This window comes from Rousettus aegyptiacus, unplaced genomic scaffold (genome assembly GCF_014176215.1).
Source record: "Rousettus aegyptiacus isolate mRouAeg1 unplaced genomic scaffold, mRouAeg1.p scaffold_m13_p_2, whole genome shotgun sequence".
Lineage (NCBI taxonomy): Eukaryota > Metazoa > Chordata > Mammalia > Chiroptera > Pteropodidae > Rousettus > Rousettus aegyptiacus.
The window spans coordinates 84,628,946-84,648,146 of record NW_023416295.1 but is presented as its reverse complement, the minus strand read 5'-3'; the positions used below and the strand labels follow the sequence as shown (position 1 = coordinate 84,648,146).

The window sequence follows — 19,201 nt, the reverse complement described above, 5'->3', positions numbered from 1 at the left end:
GTTCTCAGGAGTTCCTAAGGTACCTGTTGAATTCGTGTGTGCCAATCGTGTGCACAGATCAGGTGCACGTGTGCCTGGGAAACGTGTTAGGATCGTGTGGGGAAGACCTGCTCTCCCTGTAGGTGGCCAGTCAGTGTCCCTTGCCCATGGTGTAAGTTGTTCTTTTGTGTAGGTTGCACTTAACTGAAAACCCATGGAAACACTGTTTTTGCTGTATCTTCCAGGTCGAATCCGCACGAGACGGCAGAACTCTGGGAGTGCCACCAATGTCGCCTCTTTACCTTCTGATAGTCGAGGCCGCAGTCGCGCTAAAGTGGTTTCACAGTCCCAGCGTAAGAAGTATATTTTATGCTCTCTGTTTTAGTTTTACAGTTGAAAATTTTACAGTATTTTTATTGACTTCAGGGAAAAACACATTTCTGTGACTCAAAGATATTGTAAGTAATGTTGATGTTTGTTGGGGAAGCTCACAAAATGGGAATATTCCAGTGTACTTTTGTTTCCCATCCAGGTGGCTTAAATTTCTTCTCATTAAGCATTAAACATTAAAATGTACCTCTCTCCTTCTCCTCAAGCCTCTCCAGTTGAAACATACCTGGACCGTGACCCATTTTTCTATTGATAAACAATCCTTTCGATGTAATTCAAGAGCAGTATCTGGGGAGATGGCTGTTAATGCTGAATTCTCTTTCTAGTGGTCATAAGTAAATCCATTAAAAGCTCTCCCCTCTTACCCTCTGTTCTAACATTGCAGCCTGCTCCTTTTTTCTTGCCAGTGTGGGCTCTTGGCTTTGCACAGCTGCCCTTGCCTCCATTATTGCTTCTCTGTATATGTTGAGTCATTTGGTTTGTTAGCCTGAGCCATGAAAGCAGCCACAGATGGAATGAATGTATTCTTACCATTCTTAGGATTCAACCCTGGTGTCTCAGTTCCCAGCCACATGTAGCTTTGAGTCCCCTGCTCCCTCTCAGTTCATATAGAGTGGAGCTAGGTGTCAGAGTTCTCCTGGGCACAGTGAGCATAGTGGAGAAGTTCCCTGGCCCCAAGAGCAGCACGTGCCCCCTTAGCGTAGCACTTTTCGGCTGATGAATGTCCGCCCTCTGGTGTAGAGTACTTAGTCTGTGGACAAACCTTAGGGTGTCTCTTAGTATTTAGAATGCCTTTCTCAGCTCCTTCTGAATTTAGATACTTTTCCACGTCCCTTTGATAGCTGTAGTCCTTAGTTTAAATGAGTTTCTATCCTTTATGTAAGGAAAATGCAAGGTCAGTCGTATTGCTGCCTTCAGTGAGGCTACAGAACCCAGGCTTGTCTGACAGAGAAGCTCATGCTTCTGCACAACACTACACAGGTTGTGCAGGTGTGGCCCAGAAGCTTCTAGAACCTGGGGAACAGTATCCGGGCTCTGGTTATTCTGTTGACTCTTAGTGATGCCTGGAGTCACAAATGCATATAGTATTCTGGCCTTGGTCCCTTTTCTTTCAACTTCAATATGTTGAAATTGAGTTGAATAAAAAATGTCTAACCATTAGCTGCTCAGTGTTATTGCCTTTCTTAGAAAGTGAGGGTTGAACAGTGTTTTACATTTCTTCATTTATGTCTGCTGTGTGTTGGCTTTGGCCTCCACGTGGTCCTTGCCCCCAGCTAGGCCCTCTGCTTAGGAGGTGGTGAAGTTTAATGGTCCTTCCAGAGTGGGGTGTGGTGATGATAGAGCTTTAATTCTTCAGTCTTATGAAGACACTGCTCCCCATTTTAGGGCTCCACTTTAAAAACTCTTGAGTTTTACTTTACTTGCCAAATTCTGTTCACAGGTAGGGAGACAACATCAACAAATAATCAAGTCTGGATCACAAATTTATGCATATAAGTTCAAAATTATTTTTGTAGGAGGTAACTATGAGCATATTTACATATTTTATAAATGTAGATACACTAGCATTCAGTCATGGTTTAATAGTAAGTAGATTTTATTAATATTATATTTGGGGTCCTTAACAGTTGGCATATTTTAAATATTTGAATATTTAAGGATTTGAGGATTAATATTTAAATATTTGAGGATTTGGCATAGGGCATTTAGGTAATAGCAGCTCCTTTCAATTCATTAATGTTTATTGAACACGCACTTTCTATTGTGGTGAGTCCTATTAAAGGCAGTAGTGATACACAAATTAGTAAGATATAATCATCACTTCTCAGGTTGCTAGGAAGTAGAGAGGAGATGTGCTCCTGGAGGGTGAGGCCCTTGTCTTACTCTACTCTGCACCTCCTGTGCCATGCCTGGCACATTAATGTTTGTAAGTGTTTCGTGAACAGATCAGAAACAAATACTAGTATAGTGTGATATGTATAAATTAAACCATAAGTACAAAAGTTGACTAGGAGGATCAAGACCTAGAAAAAAATAGCTATTTTGTTAATGTGTTTGTGAACAAAGAAAGACATTTGTGTTGTGTTTGCATGCTGACCTTCTGTATTGTGTTATTGTCTTTTAATCCACTTTTTGCCTGTTCTTTGGTCTGCTCTCATAATCAAGGATCCAGATCTGCTAATCCTGCTGGTGGTAAGCCATTTCCCTTCTTGCCTTTTTTTTTTTTTTTTTTTTTTTTTTTTTTGGCGTTCTCCTTTACCCCATGTTCCTTGCACAATATTAATTTCTCTCTTTATTATAAGCTTAGTTAACCTTTCTGCTTTTTTCCCTGTATGTTCACATTTTAGAGTTTGAAATGGATTTCTTTTCTCCTTTTACACAGCTTAATACTTAATAGTTTGTGTGTTCAAATGTTACGGGCAAAATTAATAGATTATGAGATGGATTCTTCATGGTAATTTGTATCGGTGTTTTTTACAATGAATTTTACTTTAAGTTGTAACTAAAAATTATAAAGAATTTTTGTGAGTAGTGATTTATTTGAATGATGGGGGTGTGTGTGTGTGTGTGTGTTTAATTTTTAGTTAAGTGTTATTTCAAAGATCTGGTAAATAATAGTGTGCACTTTACATATTAGAATTTTATTACCTTGTCTGCTTAAGGGAATTGTCTAAGTAAATGACTGCCATTCAAGTGTATTGGTATAATCCTTAAAATGTTGCTGTTTTCTCTAATTTTGTCCCTCAAGAAATGGTTTATTTAGGTATCTGGCCACTTAGCTATAAAAAAAATTTCTCACCATATTGTTGGTTTTTAATTTCTAATTTTATTTGCATACATCACAGGGAATGTGGCTTATATAATTTCTACTGTTGTAGATTTATGAAATTTCCTTTGAGGCTTAGTATACAGTTAGTTTTTGTAATACTTGTGTGGAAAGGTGAAAAGGATGTGTATTTTGTTTGTAGAAATATACATGTGTGTTTGTGGGAGGTGTGTTTATACATATCTATAATCTTGACTGCTTGCTTTGTCAACAATTCATAGCCTTTTATTAATTATTAGCCTTTCTGAGATGTATAAGTATGACCTTTTCAATATCTTCCTATATTTTTATTATTTTTATGTTTTATAGTTTAAAGCTGTTTTTTGGAGCCTAAAGGTTCATGGTTACTATGTTCTCATGGACAATTCTTGTATTAGAATACTTTGTTCTTGATGCTGTGTTTTATTCTATTTTATTTTAGGTATGTTGTTTTTCACTTATAAACAACATACAGTTTGATTTCATTTTTATAAATAACAGTCCAAGAATCTTTGTCTTTTAATAGTTTAATCTAGCCATATTTATTATGATTATCTATATTTGAGCTTATTCCTCCCATCTTATTTTGTGATTTTTATTATTTTTATGTTTCTCATTATTTCATACCCCTTCTCTCTTCCATTTGTTAGATTAATGGAGTTTTTTTGGATCCATTTTTCTATCTCTAATGTTTAAGAAATTTTCGTTATATTTTTGTTCTTTCAGCAGTTTTAAGGAGGCTGCTTGATTTCAGCCTGTACTTTTGAATCAGAAATTTTGCAGTCATTTTTGTAGTGTTCCACCATTAATTCTCCTACATACATTCTTTTATGATAATTTGATGTTCTTTTATTACTGTTTTTAAAAAATTAATCCTATCACCAACTACAATGCTGTTTTCACATAAAATTCTCTTAGTATTTGATGTAAATTAATGTGTAAACTGGCTTCTGAAATTACTGTAATTTATTCTCTGATTATATCCATTATTCAATTTTGTTTTGCTTCATTTTTAGCTGGCAGCCGATCAAGTTCCCCAGGGAAATTGTTGGGAAGTGGTTACAGTGGCCTTGCTGGGGGTTCCTCAAGAGGCCCACCTGTGACATCATCTTCAGAAAAACGAAGCAAGATTCCCAGAAGTCAAGGATGTAGCCGAGAAACAAGTCCAAACCGAATAGGATTAGGTAAGGATTTTCAAAGACTTTGGAACATCATTCCCATCTCGGCTAATTTCAATTATAATCTAATGAATTTTTCTAATGCAGGAAATAAAGATTTGTTTTTGAACTGAAGAGGTCATTTTCCCTGTTGTAAGACATTTCAGTTTGTGCTTTTTGTAGATCATAGTTTGTTCAGGTTTCCATTACAACTGAAAAATGTATGGGGTTTACCATTCAAATTGATGAGAAAGAATTGCATCATTATGGGATTTTTGCCTTTTACAGTCATTTTGCAAAATATTAGCATTGGGGAAATGGGCAGGATGTTTTACTTTACTATTAGGAGTAATATTGTTTTTCATTTTTCTTATACTGATTAGCACTAAATAATAAATAACCTGTATAAATTTGCAAAAGTAGTTTGTAGGAGCGACATTTATTTTGATTCTGATCTTCTCTAACCTAATTGGTGAAATTTGTCAAAGAATATGTATAGTTACTTTTAACATAGAATTGTTTAAATATGAAAACTAGGAATAGATGAAAACCAAATATGTAATACTATTTTTCTGTTGTAGTGTTGAATTTCTTTGTAATAGTGTGTAGAATTATACAGATTACTCTCAGCAGCTTAAAAGACCTTTTACCTCTATTAAAATCTAATTTACATGCTACTTTTTAAATATAAAAGGTGGAAATCTTTTGTGATATATAATGAAAAAAATCTATATTGATAGTTTCCCTTTATTTTTACTTACTTTCTAAGCTTAAAAATCTATTGATGTGAAATCAGAGTGCCGTGTTCTTTAGTCTAACTGGTTTATGTTTCTCATTTATTCGTGTATCTCTTCAACAACTTTTACGTGAATGTTTACTGTGATGTACTAGGTGCTTTGTTAGACCTTAGGATTAGAAGATAAATGAAATAGATTTAGCGTCTGTCTTCAAAGAGTTTGCAGTCTTACAGGCGACAATGTATACATCATGACAAATACTGGGACAGGGTGCTCTGAGACCATAGAAAAGGAGTGTTTTGAGATCCTTCTGCCCTAGTCCTTCCAGATTTCCTACTAGGAGAGGCTCCCCAGAATAGATCCTGTTTTGATGAAGTGTAAGGAGGGATTAGGCAGGGGTCTAGGGCAGAGAGGAGAATGTACAGAAGCAGTCAGATGACAGAGGGAGCATAATGCATCTGGGAACCACTAGTAATTCATTTGGCTACAGCAAAGAAAGTTTTTTCAGGGCAGAGTGGGAGATAAGGGCAGAGAGACTGGTAGGGTCCAGCTCATGAAAGTCCTTGAAGGCCGCCTGAGCTACGAGAAGGCAGGGACATATATTTAAGAAGAATGGATAGAATTTGGTTAGACTAACATTCCCAAAGCAAGTGAGAAATGTAACCAGTGATTTTGTTAATTCCGTATAATACTGACTTTATATTGGCAGTAGTAGCATGGTGCTGACAAGTTATTTGGATCCAGTAATAATAACGAAAAATGTGGATACAACCAGAGAAAATATCAGGACTGGAATATCTAAATTTCAAATTTGATGTTGTAACGTATCTGTGTGTTTGGATCTGGTTTTGTTTGTAAGATGCATTTGATTTCCAGTCTGGGTGTGAGGTTTTAGCTTTCCTTTTTCATATAAATTATAGGATGTGTTGTGACAATCCAGATTAGTTTCATGCTTTTAAAAATTCTTTTCTTTCTGGAGTTTTTACTTTCTGTATATTTATTAAAGATGCCATTTTTACCTTCTTCTTGAAATTGGAAAATAAATGAACTTTAGTTATATAACAACTCTAGGACCTGGTATTCCATGGCCTTAACTATGAAGTTTATGTTGTGCATAGTTGAAAAGAGCACATTTAATAAACTTTTAAAAGAGGTACTATGAAATATCACCCATCAGTAAGAGCTAAATAAGAACCTATTCCCTTCCAAAGAGTTCTTATTTGAAACATTATTTTGAAGATTGTTATTTCCTTGATGCTCATTATGGGGATTAGTTATATGTCAAGTTTTGAGGTCATAAAAATAAGTTTGATTAAATAAGATATTTAATTTCTTCACATTTTGAGAATATACACATGTATACAGATATAAATATATATATGAATAAAATATATCTTTCCATTTTTTCCTATGGTAATCTTAGAGATTCCATTTTATAGGGTATCAGGTATATTAACATTTTTTTAGAAATAGATTGTGTATTTCTATAATCATTTAGTATACACTGGGTATATGCCTATGTGACTAAACATTTGGTTCATTTTATAGCAACTTTAGTATAAATATTTAAATAAAAAGGGAGCATTTTTCAGGAATATTTTCTGTAATTCCCCATACCAATTAATAGTTTTAGTTATAGCTAAACTAGTCTTACAATTTGTACTGTGAGCTTTAGTTATCTACAAATTATGTTTCAACTATGCCTTTTTTGTTTGTTTGAAATAATATTTCTTAACTAAATTTCTCATCTGTGATAAAAATCATGTCAAAGCTACTCTTTTTTTTTTTCTTGGTGATTGCTTTCTTTATAAACTGTTTAACCAGATAGAAGAATATACTCTTTGTAAATTGTTTCAATTTTGTGTTTTATTCTATCTTTGACAAATAATAAAATCACATAAATAGCTAGCATTTATAGCAGCTGTATTTTGAAATTTGCCTTTGGTTCCCCTCTGCATCTATTGAAAAGGCTGTAAAAAGCATTTGACTTTTTGCAACTTGCATTCTATGGACATGCATTTAAAATATTTTCAGATTTTCTGGTTTAAAATAGTTTGAAAGAATTAAAACTTAATAAGCAGTTTTAGCAGTTACATTAGATTACTGTGTGCAAGACCAAAATATGAAACTATCCAGACTAGAGAGACATTTTATGTTTTAACTTCGCCATTCTTCTTGTACTTAAGATCTGGTAGCGTCCTTCCTTAAAAGTGTCTTTCAAGAAATGAAAACCATTCAAATGGTTTTTAAGGTTTCCCAGCATTTTATGTAAGCGCAAGATTCGAGGGCTACCGTAGAGGACTGCTTTTAGGAAGTTCAAACAACACGTATGTTTTCATCATCTCTTCCTCCTCTGTTATGCCTTCTTCTCCACAGCATGTTATTACATAGAGACAAGTTGATTTGATATATTGCTTTTTAGTTTTGACTACCTAATTAATCTATCTTCCTAAAAATCATTTATTTATGTACTTATTTTAAATCCTTGTAGAGTGGTCTTTGGAAGTGGTATTATAAGTGAGTATTTTTTCCTCTTGTGTTTTAAGTTACCCCAACATTAGAACTAGCAACTATATGGGCAGTTTTTTTTTACAAGAATGTAAACAGAATTCTTTTTCTTTATGTTACTATTAGCCAAATATTAAGGGACCCAGTCAGCACAAATAGGTGAATGAACTTTTTTGGGTGAAATGCTAGAAAGGTAAACCATGTTAAGAATTATGATTATTGTTATTTCAGATCATACTTATTTATCCCTTTTCATGCCTTTATTGTCTTCACAAAGCAGTCTCGGCTCAGGAAGAGAGCAGAGATTTTCCATCGCTATAGCATGTATGTTAATTTAAGGAAGGGAGTGGAAGCTGGGTAAAAATTATGGGCAAAAACTATAAGAAAATGTTCAACTATGCAGGCACATATGTTAAAAACTATCAGGACTGTTTTTATTGCTTTTGGTTATTTGCTTTGGAGTAGGCAGCGAAATAGAAAAGATTTTCATGTATGCCTTTCTTCAGGAAAGTCAGGAGTACTTAACCACATGTACCTTATCTCACAGTACCTTTTCTTTTAAATGATGGTGACACTTTCTTCTTAATCTTCCTAAGGGGAGGCTGAGACTGGAGAGGCCAAGTGGCTGAACCAGCGAGTTAGCGTGGCCCTGGGGGGTTGCCTCATAAGTTAGATATGGTATTCACTCTGCAAGAATAAGCAGTGGTATTGACCCTGCAAGGACAAGCAATGTTGCTCTGTGGGTTCTAGGCATCTTCTCTTACATTGATGAGGTCAGTAGATGCCCGAGTCTTTTAAGGGCTTAATTCAGCATCTGCTGTTTTTGCCCTCATAGTAGGAGCTGTTTATAATGTTATAAAAAATGCTTATTAAATAGTCATGGCTATTTTGAGTAGAAACTCAGTGCTTCCATGTCACTGTGAAAAACGAAGGAGAATTTAGGAATTACTAGAGAATTCCAAATGCAGCCCTGTTTTGACTGTCACTTAGGTTGTGTTCCTATGCTTGACCTTTCCTTGTTGGCCAGTGCAGACCTTCACCTTTTGGGTGTCACTGATATGTTTTTAGATTCTAATTCAACTCTACCCCTGAGAAAAAGAGCACAGTCAGGAGCTGCTTTGGTTTTTCACTTTTGTATTTTTCTTTCTTTATCCGGGGAAGTGGGGTGTGGGTAGTCATGATTCTGGTTTGTAGGACATTCTTGTTATGGTTAGGCTGTACAAATAGATCTGTCTTTGGTCTAAAATAATTGACTGTGCTCACCGATTCACTGATCTAAACATAGCCACGTTTTTATATCGGTGAACAAGTTTATTTTTTCCAAAATTTCTGGAAAAAAAAAAAATTCTATCCAGTCCAGAAGTAATAGATTCTCTCATGATGGAAATACCTGTTGTCCCAGTCAACTATTATGTTGGTGGCATTCAGTGCCAAGTTGTTTCCAAGTATTTTGCCGTACTGAATTTCTGTTTTCTCAGATTAAATTGGGGTGGAGGGGAGGGCATCATGGTCTTTTCTGAGCTTTTATGGTCAAGTTATATTAGACCTTAGACTATTCATGTGACTGTGTTCTCCATTTTTATAACGTGAGTATAATAAAATTATTCACAGTTATTCATAAAGTAATTGGCTGTTCTCAGGTCAGTGGAGGAATCTTTTAACATGAAAATTGGGATCATCAGTCCACATACTGTTAGACTCGCGTAAGGCTGCATAACTGAAGGTGCTTGAGTAGGGACTATACGCAAATTTTTGGATTCTAGAAAAAGGAATTAAATGTTGGGACCAGTAAATAAAGGGATAGCAATCAAAACTCTATGTCTGTTTTTTTAGTCAAATATGTTTGAAGCATCTACACTTTTCTCAAAGTGGATAGGTTCTCTAGCTGTGTCAGACCTTATGATTTCTCTTTGTAAAAGAAGGCCAGGCTGGGAGAAGTGAACCCTCTTTTAATTAGGTAAGTTGGTGGATTTTAGTGACCAGAGCCTTTATTCTGTTTTTAAAATCTAAGTTTATCTTTTTAAGAACCCAGTGTATATGAAAATCTTTTATCCTCTTGAGAAGTTTGCTAAAGCTATAAAAACTGGTCATTTCTAAAAGGCTTTCAATCTTGTATTTTCTGATGCCGTTTTGCTCTTCGGAAAGTGTTCTTTTTCATTTCTGACATTTAGATGTTATTTCACCTTCATACTAAAATTCACAGCTTTCTGAGGCATTATTCAGACCTTCTGTTGGCACGTCAGTCAGTGAGACCGCAGCAAGGATAGCTGTAGGTGCTCAGTCATCAGAACCCTTTGCGTGGACAATGTCATGATTACATTAACAGAATGTGACTGACGTTTTATGAGTTTTTCTGTCTTCATTAAACTTGTTCACCTTCTCTGAAACCCCTCATGCTGCACACTAGCACGGAGCAGCCGTATCCCTCGACCCAGCATGAGTCAGGGGTGCAGCCGCGATACCAGCCGTGAGAGCAGCCGAGATACAAGCCCTGCTCGGGGCTTCGCTCCACTTGGTGAGTACATGTAGGCGCTGGCTCTCGGAGCAAAGAGTCCTTTCCCTGCTCCAAATGCTTGTCCCAGACACTGCTAGGTGGAATGACCTGCTTTTCCTCCTCTACTGTCCTTGTGATCCTTTCTTCTTTCTTTCCTTTTCCTTAGTTACCCTTTGTTGTCCCCCTCTGCATGCTTGAATTTTGGCCATTTCCAGTTTTTACATATTAGAGGAATAAAGCACCACTTCACTCTGTGCTATTGTCTTTTATGATCACTCGTTGCCAGGAAGCCCATCTGTGTGGTAATTTCTAATGTAAGATGAAGCTCAGCCAAAGTTAATTGATTAAAAGTAGAGTTAATGTAGAGTTTATCCTCCCTCATTGAATTTCTACAATTTGGTTAATTTTGCCTGAGATTATATCATATATGATTTAATTCAAAGAAGGGAAAAATGTAAAATCATGATAATGTTTAGGACACTTAAAGTGTTCTTAGTTTGGGGATGATAACATTAATGTAAAAAGCAGCATGAATGAAGATGTTCGCCATGTTTTTGTTAAACAAGTCATTCCAAAGCTTTCTTAAAGCAGTGCTAAATTGCTTAGGTGTACAACACAATGCAAAAACTTCAGGACATTCATTTAGAGATTTTCATTCTTCCTGGCCTCAATAGGCTAATTAATAATGTTTGTGACCTGATGCCATCCCAGGACAAAAAATTTGGTTGCCATATGTAGTAGTAAGTACCATACCTCAGACCATCAGTCAGGCGCCAGTAGGAGCTGCTCATTCCCCCACCCCTCTCAGAATTTTTATTTTAAGAGTTTTCAAGGATTCAGGGGAAAAAAGACAGAAACGCATCCTTTATGGGATATGTTATTTACCTTTTCTTTTTAGTTTTAATAGTTTTACCTTTTTCTGAAATGGACGTATAAATTAGTTTTTTACATAGTGCAAATTCTTAATCCCCAAAGATATCTGTCAACACATACTTTCACACAAATGAAGTATTTTGTATTCTTCAGTACTTGTGTCTTTGTTATTTGGCATATTAACTGCTATACAGCTGTATACATTCCTCTTAATAAGCATAAGAGGTAGATATCATTATACCTAGGCCTGAAGTTATTCTGTGGAACCATGGACTGCAGCAGTCTATTATTTCACTCTAAGCATGTAACTGGTCTTTCAAATATAAAAATGTCAAAGCATAAGGTTTCAATATTTACTTCTGTTGCCTTCTAATGTCATACATCTCTTTTCAATATCTTTTTTCCCAGTCAGAACTAGTAATCAAAATCTAGATATAGTATTTTATAACCCCTCGTCCTATATGAAGTTTTAAGGAAGAGTAGGTAACAGATGCAGAAGCCCTGCTAGTTGATTCACTTGATGTAGTGAGAAGATGCCTTCGTGAGGTATTTTACCTGACTGGCATGAGAAGCTAAGTGGGACAGTTTACCCGGTACACAACAGCTCATCTACAGCAGTGTGAAGCTTTAGATCAGAATTCTCAACAAATCAATGGTGGTGATGTCCGCCCCCCCTCCCCCCGCCCCCAATAAACTGGTGCTTTTTCCTTTTAAGTTAAGGCCGTATGTCTGTGCATCTTGCTTACTAGCTGACCTTCCAAACAACCTATTATAGTAAAGAACAATTCAATCTGTTTTTTGGTCCCTTTGTCTCTTCTTAGAGGCAATTTAACCTTTTTATTTCATACAGGTACTGGTGTTGTTGTTATTGTCCATGGAAGCAGCCTTTGTAATAATATAGCATGTGGTCTGTGGACCAGGCAAAGTGTGCTGCACTTTTGAGGTCCTAACTGAACCCTGAGGAGTTGTGTGATCCTAGTCTGTTTTTCACTTGCTTTGGTGAAGTGGATCTTCTTTGTCTTGGTGGCAACTCAGAATGCTGAAATGAATAATTGCTTCTACCAAGGCAGAAGATGTGAATGCAGACACTTCCCCTTCCTAACAAACTCTAGCATCAGCACGTGTCTTCTGTTGTGGTAGGGGCAATAGTGACATCTTTTCAGCTTCATTTTTATACCATGCCTTTTTTCCCTTCATGAGTTAAATCTGTTTTTAAAACTTTTATTAGTTAAGAACAACAGCGTTTGTGTGTACCTGGCACCATTCTGAGCATCTGATAGGTGTAATCCCTTGTGGTCCTTCTGCGACAGGTGTTATTAGGGATGACAAAACAGAGACTTAAGAGGGGTAAGCTACTTTCTCAAGGTCACACAGCTAAATAGTGGAACCAGGGTTTGAATCCAGGTCTGACTTCTAAGCTTGATTGTTAACCTGTCTCATGCGAAAGCAGTTCTGATAATTTAGTATCTTTTATTTGTTCCTCTTAAGTGTATTTAAGCTCTCTGTGAGGCCCTTCCAGGCTTAGGCACACACAAAGTGCTCAGTGATGTTTCTGAATCATGATTTCTACACTTGGGGTGGGACCTGGGAATTCATAGATAAGTCCTAGAAGGTTGTTGCCCCCAGGGGAACTTACTATGCTCTTCAGAGAATATGGAGTTTTCTTCTTTTTCTCATTCATTTTAGTAATCATTTCCCACTCCCTTTATAAATTAGTGAGATTGTGTGTTAGTGCCTTTTTGAATCAACTCAGGTGGCCACGCTTTGCTTTAAAAGGGGAGGGAGGGGAATGAAAGTAATTATGTTTCAGTGAATATATATATTGGTTTTAAGTTTGCATTTTTATTAGAGTTGTTTTTGGAACATTTTAATGGTGTGACTATATGGTTACAGTGTCAACTTTTAAGTGAAATTAAGGGCTCTAGTACTTGCTGTCAATCAGGCTTTGATGTAAGTAGGTTCACCTTGCATTCCATTGTTGGGTGTTCACTGAGAATGTGACAAAGGACTCATGTGACAGATACACTGTGGAATATTCTTTTGAAACAGAACCAAAGGACAACTTTATAAGAAGTTTTAGAGCAGTTATTTCTTAAAAGCTTAAACTATCAAGATAATAATACTGATATGCTTGTATAATTTTTGTGCTTCTTGAGGAATTAGGAATTTTATTTTCTTTTCATTTTGCAAGCTGGTAAAAACTTGTCCTTATTGACCAGGAAGCCTTTGCTATTTAACACCACATATACCACAAATATGCGCATTTTATAAAGTGACATGGGTTTAAATAAATAAAATTACATTGAAGAGTTTGTGGTTTCGATATTGTATGACTAACAACTGTGAACATTAATGGGTACGGGATACTGTGCTCTAGTAGTACGGTTGAAAAGTAGCACTGCCTCGTATTACGTTGTTAAACCTATGAATTTTCTATGGTACAATCATCATGTTCTTTTCAAAATAATGAATAGAAACATTTTTTTCTCTGAGGTAAAGAAAAGCCATATATTACATAGCTCTCTGGTCAATAAATTTGTGTTTTGAATCAAGTCTGTATTTCATATATAATTTATAAAAGTTATTCTCTCCATGTGAGTTTAGCATTTTTATCCTCAGATTGATGAATTAATTAATCTGCTTATCATGAATACTTGCTAATAAAACTGTTTAATATCGAAATGTACATTGGAGTTTACTCTTAACCATCACTGCCACCACCAGCACCACTGTTTATTTTGTGCCTGGCATTGTGTTAAGTGCTTTATGTATGACTTCTTTTAATTCTCTTAACTCCCAAGAGGTAGGTACCAGTATTAGCACCATTTTACAGATGAGGAAACTGGGACACAGGGGTTTAATACATTCCCCAAGGTCTTACAGCTTGTGTGTTCAAACCAGGATTTGTCCCCAGTTTTATTACAGAGCCGGTGCTCATAACCACAGTAGTGCAAGTGCCTCTCCAGGCAAGGCCACTAAACTTAAAACTCACTTTTTAACAATTAAGCAATAAGTTCATTAATTAGGATATTCATGTAACAGAACAGCAAAAATTTTGACTGGGGAAAATGGAATTCTATTTGTTGAGCCCCTTTCTTGTGATTTCATTCTATTTCTGTTCAAATAACATTATGAACTTCTCTGCTTTTGTTTTGGTGCATGGTTGCATATGCATCACATACTGATGAGACATCTTGTGAGCTGACTTAATAATCCATCCTACTGCTGTTCTACTCTGGGATTCAGATGGTGCTCTGTGACTCCTGATGTTCTTTATATTGCATATTTACATAATGGCCAATAGAGACTTCATGGCGTGAATATCAATGTGGAGTCTGAATTAGTTGATGCATAAGGAACACCTTACAGAGTAGAGTGCCTTTGTTGTGCCTGTGTGTTTTAAAAGCTGTGTGAGAGCCAGCAGGCTGCCATGGAGTTTGGGGATTGGCACTTGCTATCCATTCATATCCAGCACCATTTCTTTTCATGAGAAAACATGGCCTGTTGGTTGCAGTCCCTGTATTTCCTTTGGACTGTGGCATTTTGTGTCTTGGGTACTTCTGTGTTAATCCTGTGGGTGTTGCCATTCCTTTTACCTGCAGCCTCTCGACGTCATTCCAGGTCCACTAGTGCTCTCTCCACTGCTGAATCTGTTGGGCAGTCAGGTGAACAAGTGCTAACTGCATGACTTGGCTTCTTCATATGTTCTAGTTTCACACTCATTTTAACATTCGTTTTCATCAGTGTCAGCTAGCACTTGGCATGTATGCACCTCATATTTTTTTTTCCGAATGTGCTTTTATTTTTTTAAGTTGTTGAATGTTTATGATTCTGTTAATAGGCTGTACGTAGATGCTTTATAGCCTGTATGACAACATCATTTCTCCAGTGTTCACATTTATGTTAAAACAAAACAAAAAAATAGGGAAGCACTTCTCACTCTCTTTCACTCTCTCCCCCAGGAAAACAGCAACCCAAAAAAAAGTATCAGGAAGGGTTCCTGTGGGGAAATGGGGTATGGATATCATCCAACAGAGTCATCTCTAAAGTCTTTGCTCCCAATAAGGTGTTGATTATTAATGTTAGTTATCAGTGTCAGGTTTCAGTTATTTGTAGGTACTACTTAGTTACCAAATTAAATCATATGTAATTTCATATGTCTAAAAAGTAAATGATTTCCTATAATTTTTATGGAAAAACAATTTTATGATTCAGACAATCAAGTCAGGCCACTGGTAGCTTTTGCAGCCTTTGGACCACAAGCGTTCTGTCTCAGCCTTGTTTTAACAAGACCAAAATTTCACTGGTTAGCCATTGGGGCAAAAAGTGTGCATTTTGATAGGCCAACGGTCCCAAATGAGTACGGTTGTCTCAATTGAGTAATGTACAGTCTGTTAAATCACAGGTGACAACTGTGACCAATTCACTAAGTTAGATATTTTTTCTGTTCTTCCTCTAAACGAAGCCAGCTATGTATTTATTAAACATGCTCTAATGAGTACATTTCCCTGAAGATTATGGGCCAGACTTGAGGGCACAGATAGATCTCTCTCTTGGAAAATGGAACTATGTAATAGTATCAGAGCAGTGAGAATGTAGAACAGGTTTTAGTCTGGTGAAAACAAAAGGCTTATAATTTTGCTTAGATCCAGACAAACATCTCCCCTTAAGATTTGACATTCAAATTATTTGTGATATATTGAATGATCTTTAGTTACTGTGTATGAAAAAACTGTATGCATCTGGGAAGTGCAGAATAATTGCATTGTTCTTACAGTTTTAATTTTGTGTTTGAAAAACTCAGTATTATCCCTGAAGCAAGAATTGCTGGCATGAGATCTATTTTTTTTTTTTAATTTTTTTTAGACTTCGTTTTATTTTAGTTTATGCTGGGTAATTTTTAAATGGCTTATAACTGAATTACTTTCATTCTGTTACTCATAAGTCTTACTATCTACCCTTTTTTAATGAAAAAAAAAAGATGAACAAAGCTCATTTATAAAACTATGTGCACAATAAAACTCAAATTTACACTTACTTCATATTTCAAATAATAACCTATATCTATGTAGATACAGAGATATAATTGTTTTATGATTTCTTTTTAGTTTATATGGCACATTAAATTGCCTTTTAAACAATGACTAAAGTGACATGCAGTATGAACAGCAAGTGCATTAAAAAAGGGGATAGTATAACATACAATTTTTATTTTTTTATAAAAAGTCATGACTGTATAACTTTTTCGATTAGCAGTGTTTAAATTTTTTTTTCTTTCCGTGGTGATAGAAGGTTTAAGGTTTTAAAACTGACATTTAAAAAAAGCCAAATAGCACTTCAGTTTTAAAGTTCACCAGTTTTGTATGGGATGTTTTGTTACATATCGAAAATTTTACATATCATTTTATAGGAAAGATCAATTCATGTAAAACATGTATTAGCGTTCCTTTTATTCTAAATGCTTCATTACTAGCATGAGGCTAATACAGAGATTTTCTTTGTCCAGTGTCTTATTTATAAATAAAGAAAAAGCATTTTTTTATCTTGACATATTTTAAGGTTTTTTTATACCTTCGCATTTTAAATAAGAAACTTTTACCAGTACACAGTGTAAAACACGTTTTAAGTATAATTTACACCACCTTTCTTCTATTATATTTTAAATCTCAGCACTTCTTAAGGGAGGCTGGTCAGCTGGTTAACTAACTTAAAAGGACTTTAAAAAGTTTTTATTGTCTATAATCATTCAAAAGCTTAGAACAGTGGTTTGAACTGTTAACATTTGTTTTAAGTTCTTTAGAATCTATCCATTTTGTGTACATTTATAAAGACTATCATTTAAAGATCCTTTGAGGGACTCAGGAAAAATGTATACAGTGTTATCTGAATTATTAATGTTTTGCCTCAAGGATGCTCTTTGTAGTGATTGTTAAAGAATTTTAATAATTTTTAAATAACCTTTGGTGACACGTGCATCATGATTAATAAGTACCTAAAATTAATTGACCATAATTAATAAAAATTAAACAGTGACACCAATGAAAATTTGCACAGAGATCAATTTAGTACATTTGTTTCAAATTTTAACTTTTTATTGCACATTGCATTAGAACTCATTTGTCAAACCCTGAAGCTTTCTAATTAGTTTGACCAAACCTGAGGGCTACTTGCTCCAGAGGGAATGCTAAATAGATTAAAAGACTCAACTCAAAGCCCAGCTCCCTTCTGTAATAAGTTCCCCTCTCAACCATGTCTCAGCACTTTGCAAAAATAAACATCATTAAAGAACCATTTCAATTGCCAGGATGCTTTGTGGCCTGATAGTATTAAATGTGACAGCGTAACCTCTGACACTGGTAAACAAATATAGTTAAAACTAAAAGTCAAGTGTAGTTAAAACTGTCTAGAGAATTTTCAGTGCCTCTTTTCTGTAGGTGGGAAGAGGCAGGAAACCTTGCAAAGAGTTGAGAAAATGTGAATCAAAGTGACATATTTTCTTGGCTTTTGTTTTTTAAATAGACCGGTTTGGGCTTGGCCAGGCAGGAAGAATCCCTGGTTCTGTGAACACGATGCGAGTTTTGAGCACAAGCACAGATCTTGAAGCTGCTGTTGCTGATGCTTTGGTAAGAGTCCCTGTGTGGTGTAATCTCTTTGAATAACTCATCTGGATTATATTCTGTTTTAATAGAAAATGACCTCCAAATTGGATTACTAATCATCTTGAGACTCTTTAAAGTTGTATAAATATTGGGTAAATTTATATGTGTTGCTTTTTTCTTAAACTTTTATCTCTGTACATAAGTGAAAATTGGCCTCACAAAAAATATTAGCATCAAGTATTTCTTCTGTGCTCCTCAGTATCAATGAAATTTTGATGACATTGGGTTTCTCTGATGTCATTGGGTGTCTTTCTTTTTTCCAGCATCTCCTTTTTCTCATTCTATTGCTTCTATTGCTTTATAAGCTTTGATGGCATAACCTAAACATATCATTATAATAGCAGGTAATAGAATTTGTAGTTTGAAAATCTTGCATTTATTTCATTACCTCATTAGTCGTTCCATATGATTTTTTTTAAAAAAATGAGTTCTTAAGTCATTGTTTAAGGAAATTTCCCAAATTTTAACATTGATTCTTTGAGGATATAAAGTACTGGTGGAGTATGTTTTCGCATCATTACAATGTAATATCCAAAAATATACATAAAGTGAATAGACGTCCTTGGATTTATAGTTATAACAAAAAGTTTCTTAGTAAATCTGCTTGTGGTCAGATTGCATTTTAAAGATACACTTCAGCTAGTAGTAACAGTCTCTTGCATATTCTAATTTATGTGCTCAGCATTTAAAATAGTTATTCTTTAGAACTGTCCGATCTCTGACTTTGCTTGTGCTGTTTGAAGATTTATTCTCTTCTAAGGAAACAAGTATTAATATTCTGTTTTCAGACCTTTAAGTTTTAAATTCAGTTGTGTTTTGTCTGACCAAAATTTTATAGTCTGTGGCTATAGTGATTCTAACTTTCATCCTTTCCTGTCTCTCCTCATTTATTCTTGCTCAGTCAGATTTCTTTAACAAGCCGCTATGAGCAAGTTGTTTGCCACTCTCATAATGCTTTCCCTGTAAACGAGGGCTGCCTGGCCAGCTCTTTTTGTCACCCTTTCATGTAGGAGGGCTTTTTTTCTGCCAGGTACTGGACTTGAGGATAATTGCTCTAACCATGGCTTTAACTCAAGAGTCACGAGCTGGAATAAAATTCTGGGAAGCTGTTTTTCCTTCCAAGTTGCAACATTTAGAATTTGTCTCTTATTTATTTAGAGACCCTAGGAAGTGGATGTCAGAGGAATGGGAAATAATGGATGTGCAAAATCTTTAGTTAAATGGGACTTCCAGTTAAGGAGGGGAGTTCCTCCGTTCTTTCAAGAACTGCATCAGAGACTGTGCACAAAGTTCTAGGAGGGGGGATACCACTTGAGAGTCTGAGCTTTGGCTTTACTGGACTTGGGCTTTTCTTTGAGCTCTAGCTCCCATTCATGCTGCCCTTATTACTTTCATCTAAACTGCTTGGTTTCTCTGATTGACCTACTTCAGAAGAGAAAGCACAGGAATGGTACACAATCCTTGCCTCACAGAATAGAATCCTCAGCAGCAGATGGAATGTATCGTAGCAATAGGCAACAGAATTAATGGTGACTTTAGAGCTGTCCCTCAGTGGTATGGGGAGAATTTTAGCAAAGAATTATAGCAAGTACTGGAAG

General features: G+C 35.6%; 1 protein-coding gene across 31 annotated transcripts in view; it reads left to right on the top strand.

Annotated features, from left to right (window-relative positions):
- The window catches only part of CLASP1 (cytoplasmic linker associated protein 1), a 239,473-nt gene that overhangs the window by 147,881 nt on the left and 72,391 nt on the right, over positions 1-19,201 (top strand). For 12 of the 31 annotated variants that reach the window (XM_036236808.1, XM_036236820.1, XM_036236807.1 and 9 more), the window contains 5 exons: positions 225-332; positions 2,536-2,562; positions 4,192-4,359; positions 9,985-10,092; positions 17,464-17,567. In XM_036236808.1, coding sequence (XP_036092701.1) covers positions 225-332; positions 2,536-2,562; positions 4,192-4,359; positions 9,985-10,092; positions 17,464-17,567 — 515 coding nt within the window. Of the gene's footprint in view, positions 1-224; positions 333-2,535; positions 2,563-4,191; positions 4,360-9,984; positions 10,093-14,546; positions 14,610-14,785; positions 14,789-17,463; positions 17,568-19,201 lie in introns of all 31 variants that reach the window. The other 19 variants (XM_036236829.1, XM_036236822.1, XM_036236826.1 and 16 more) reach the window with 4 other exon arrangements.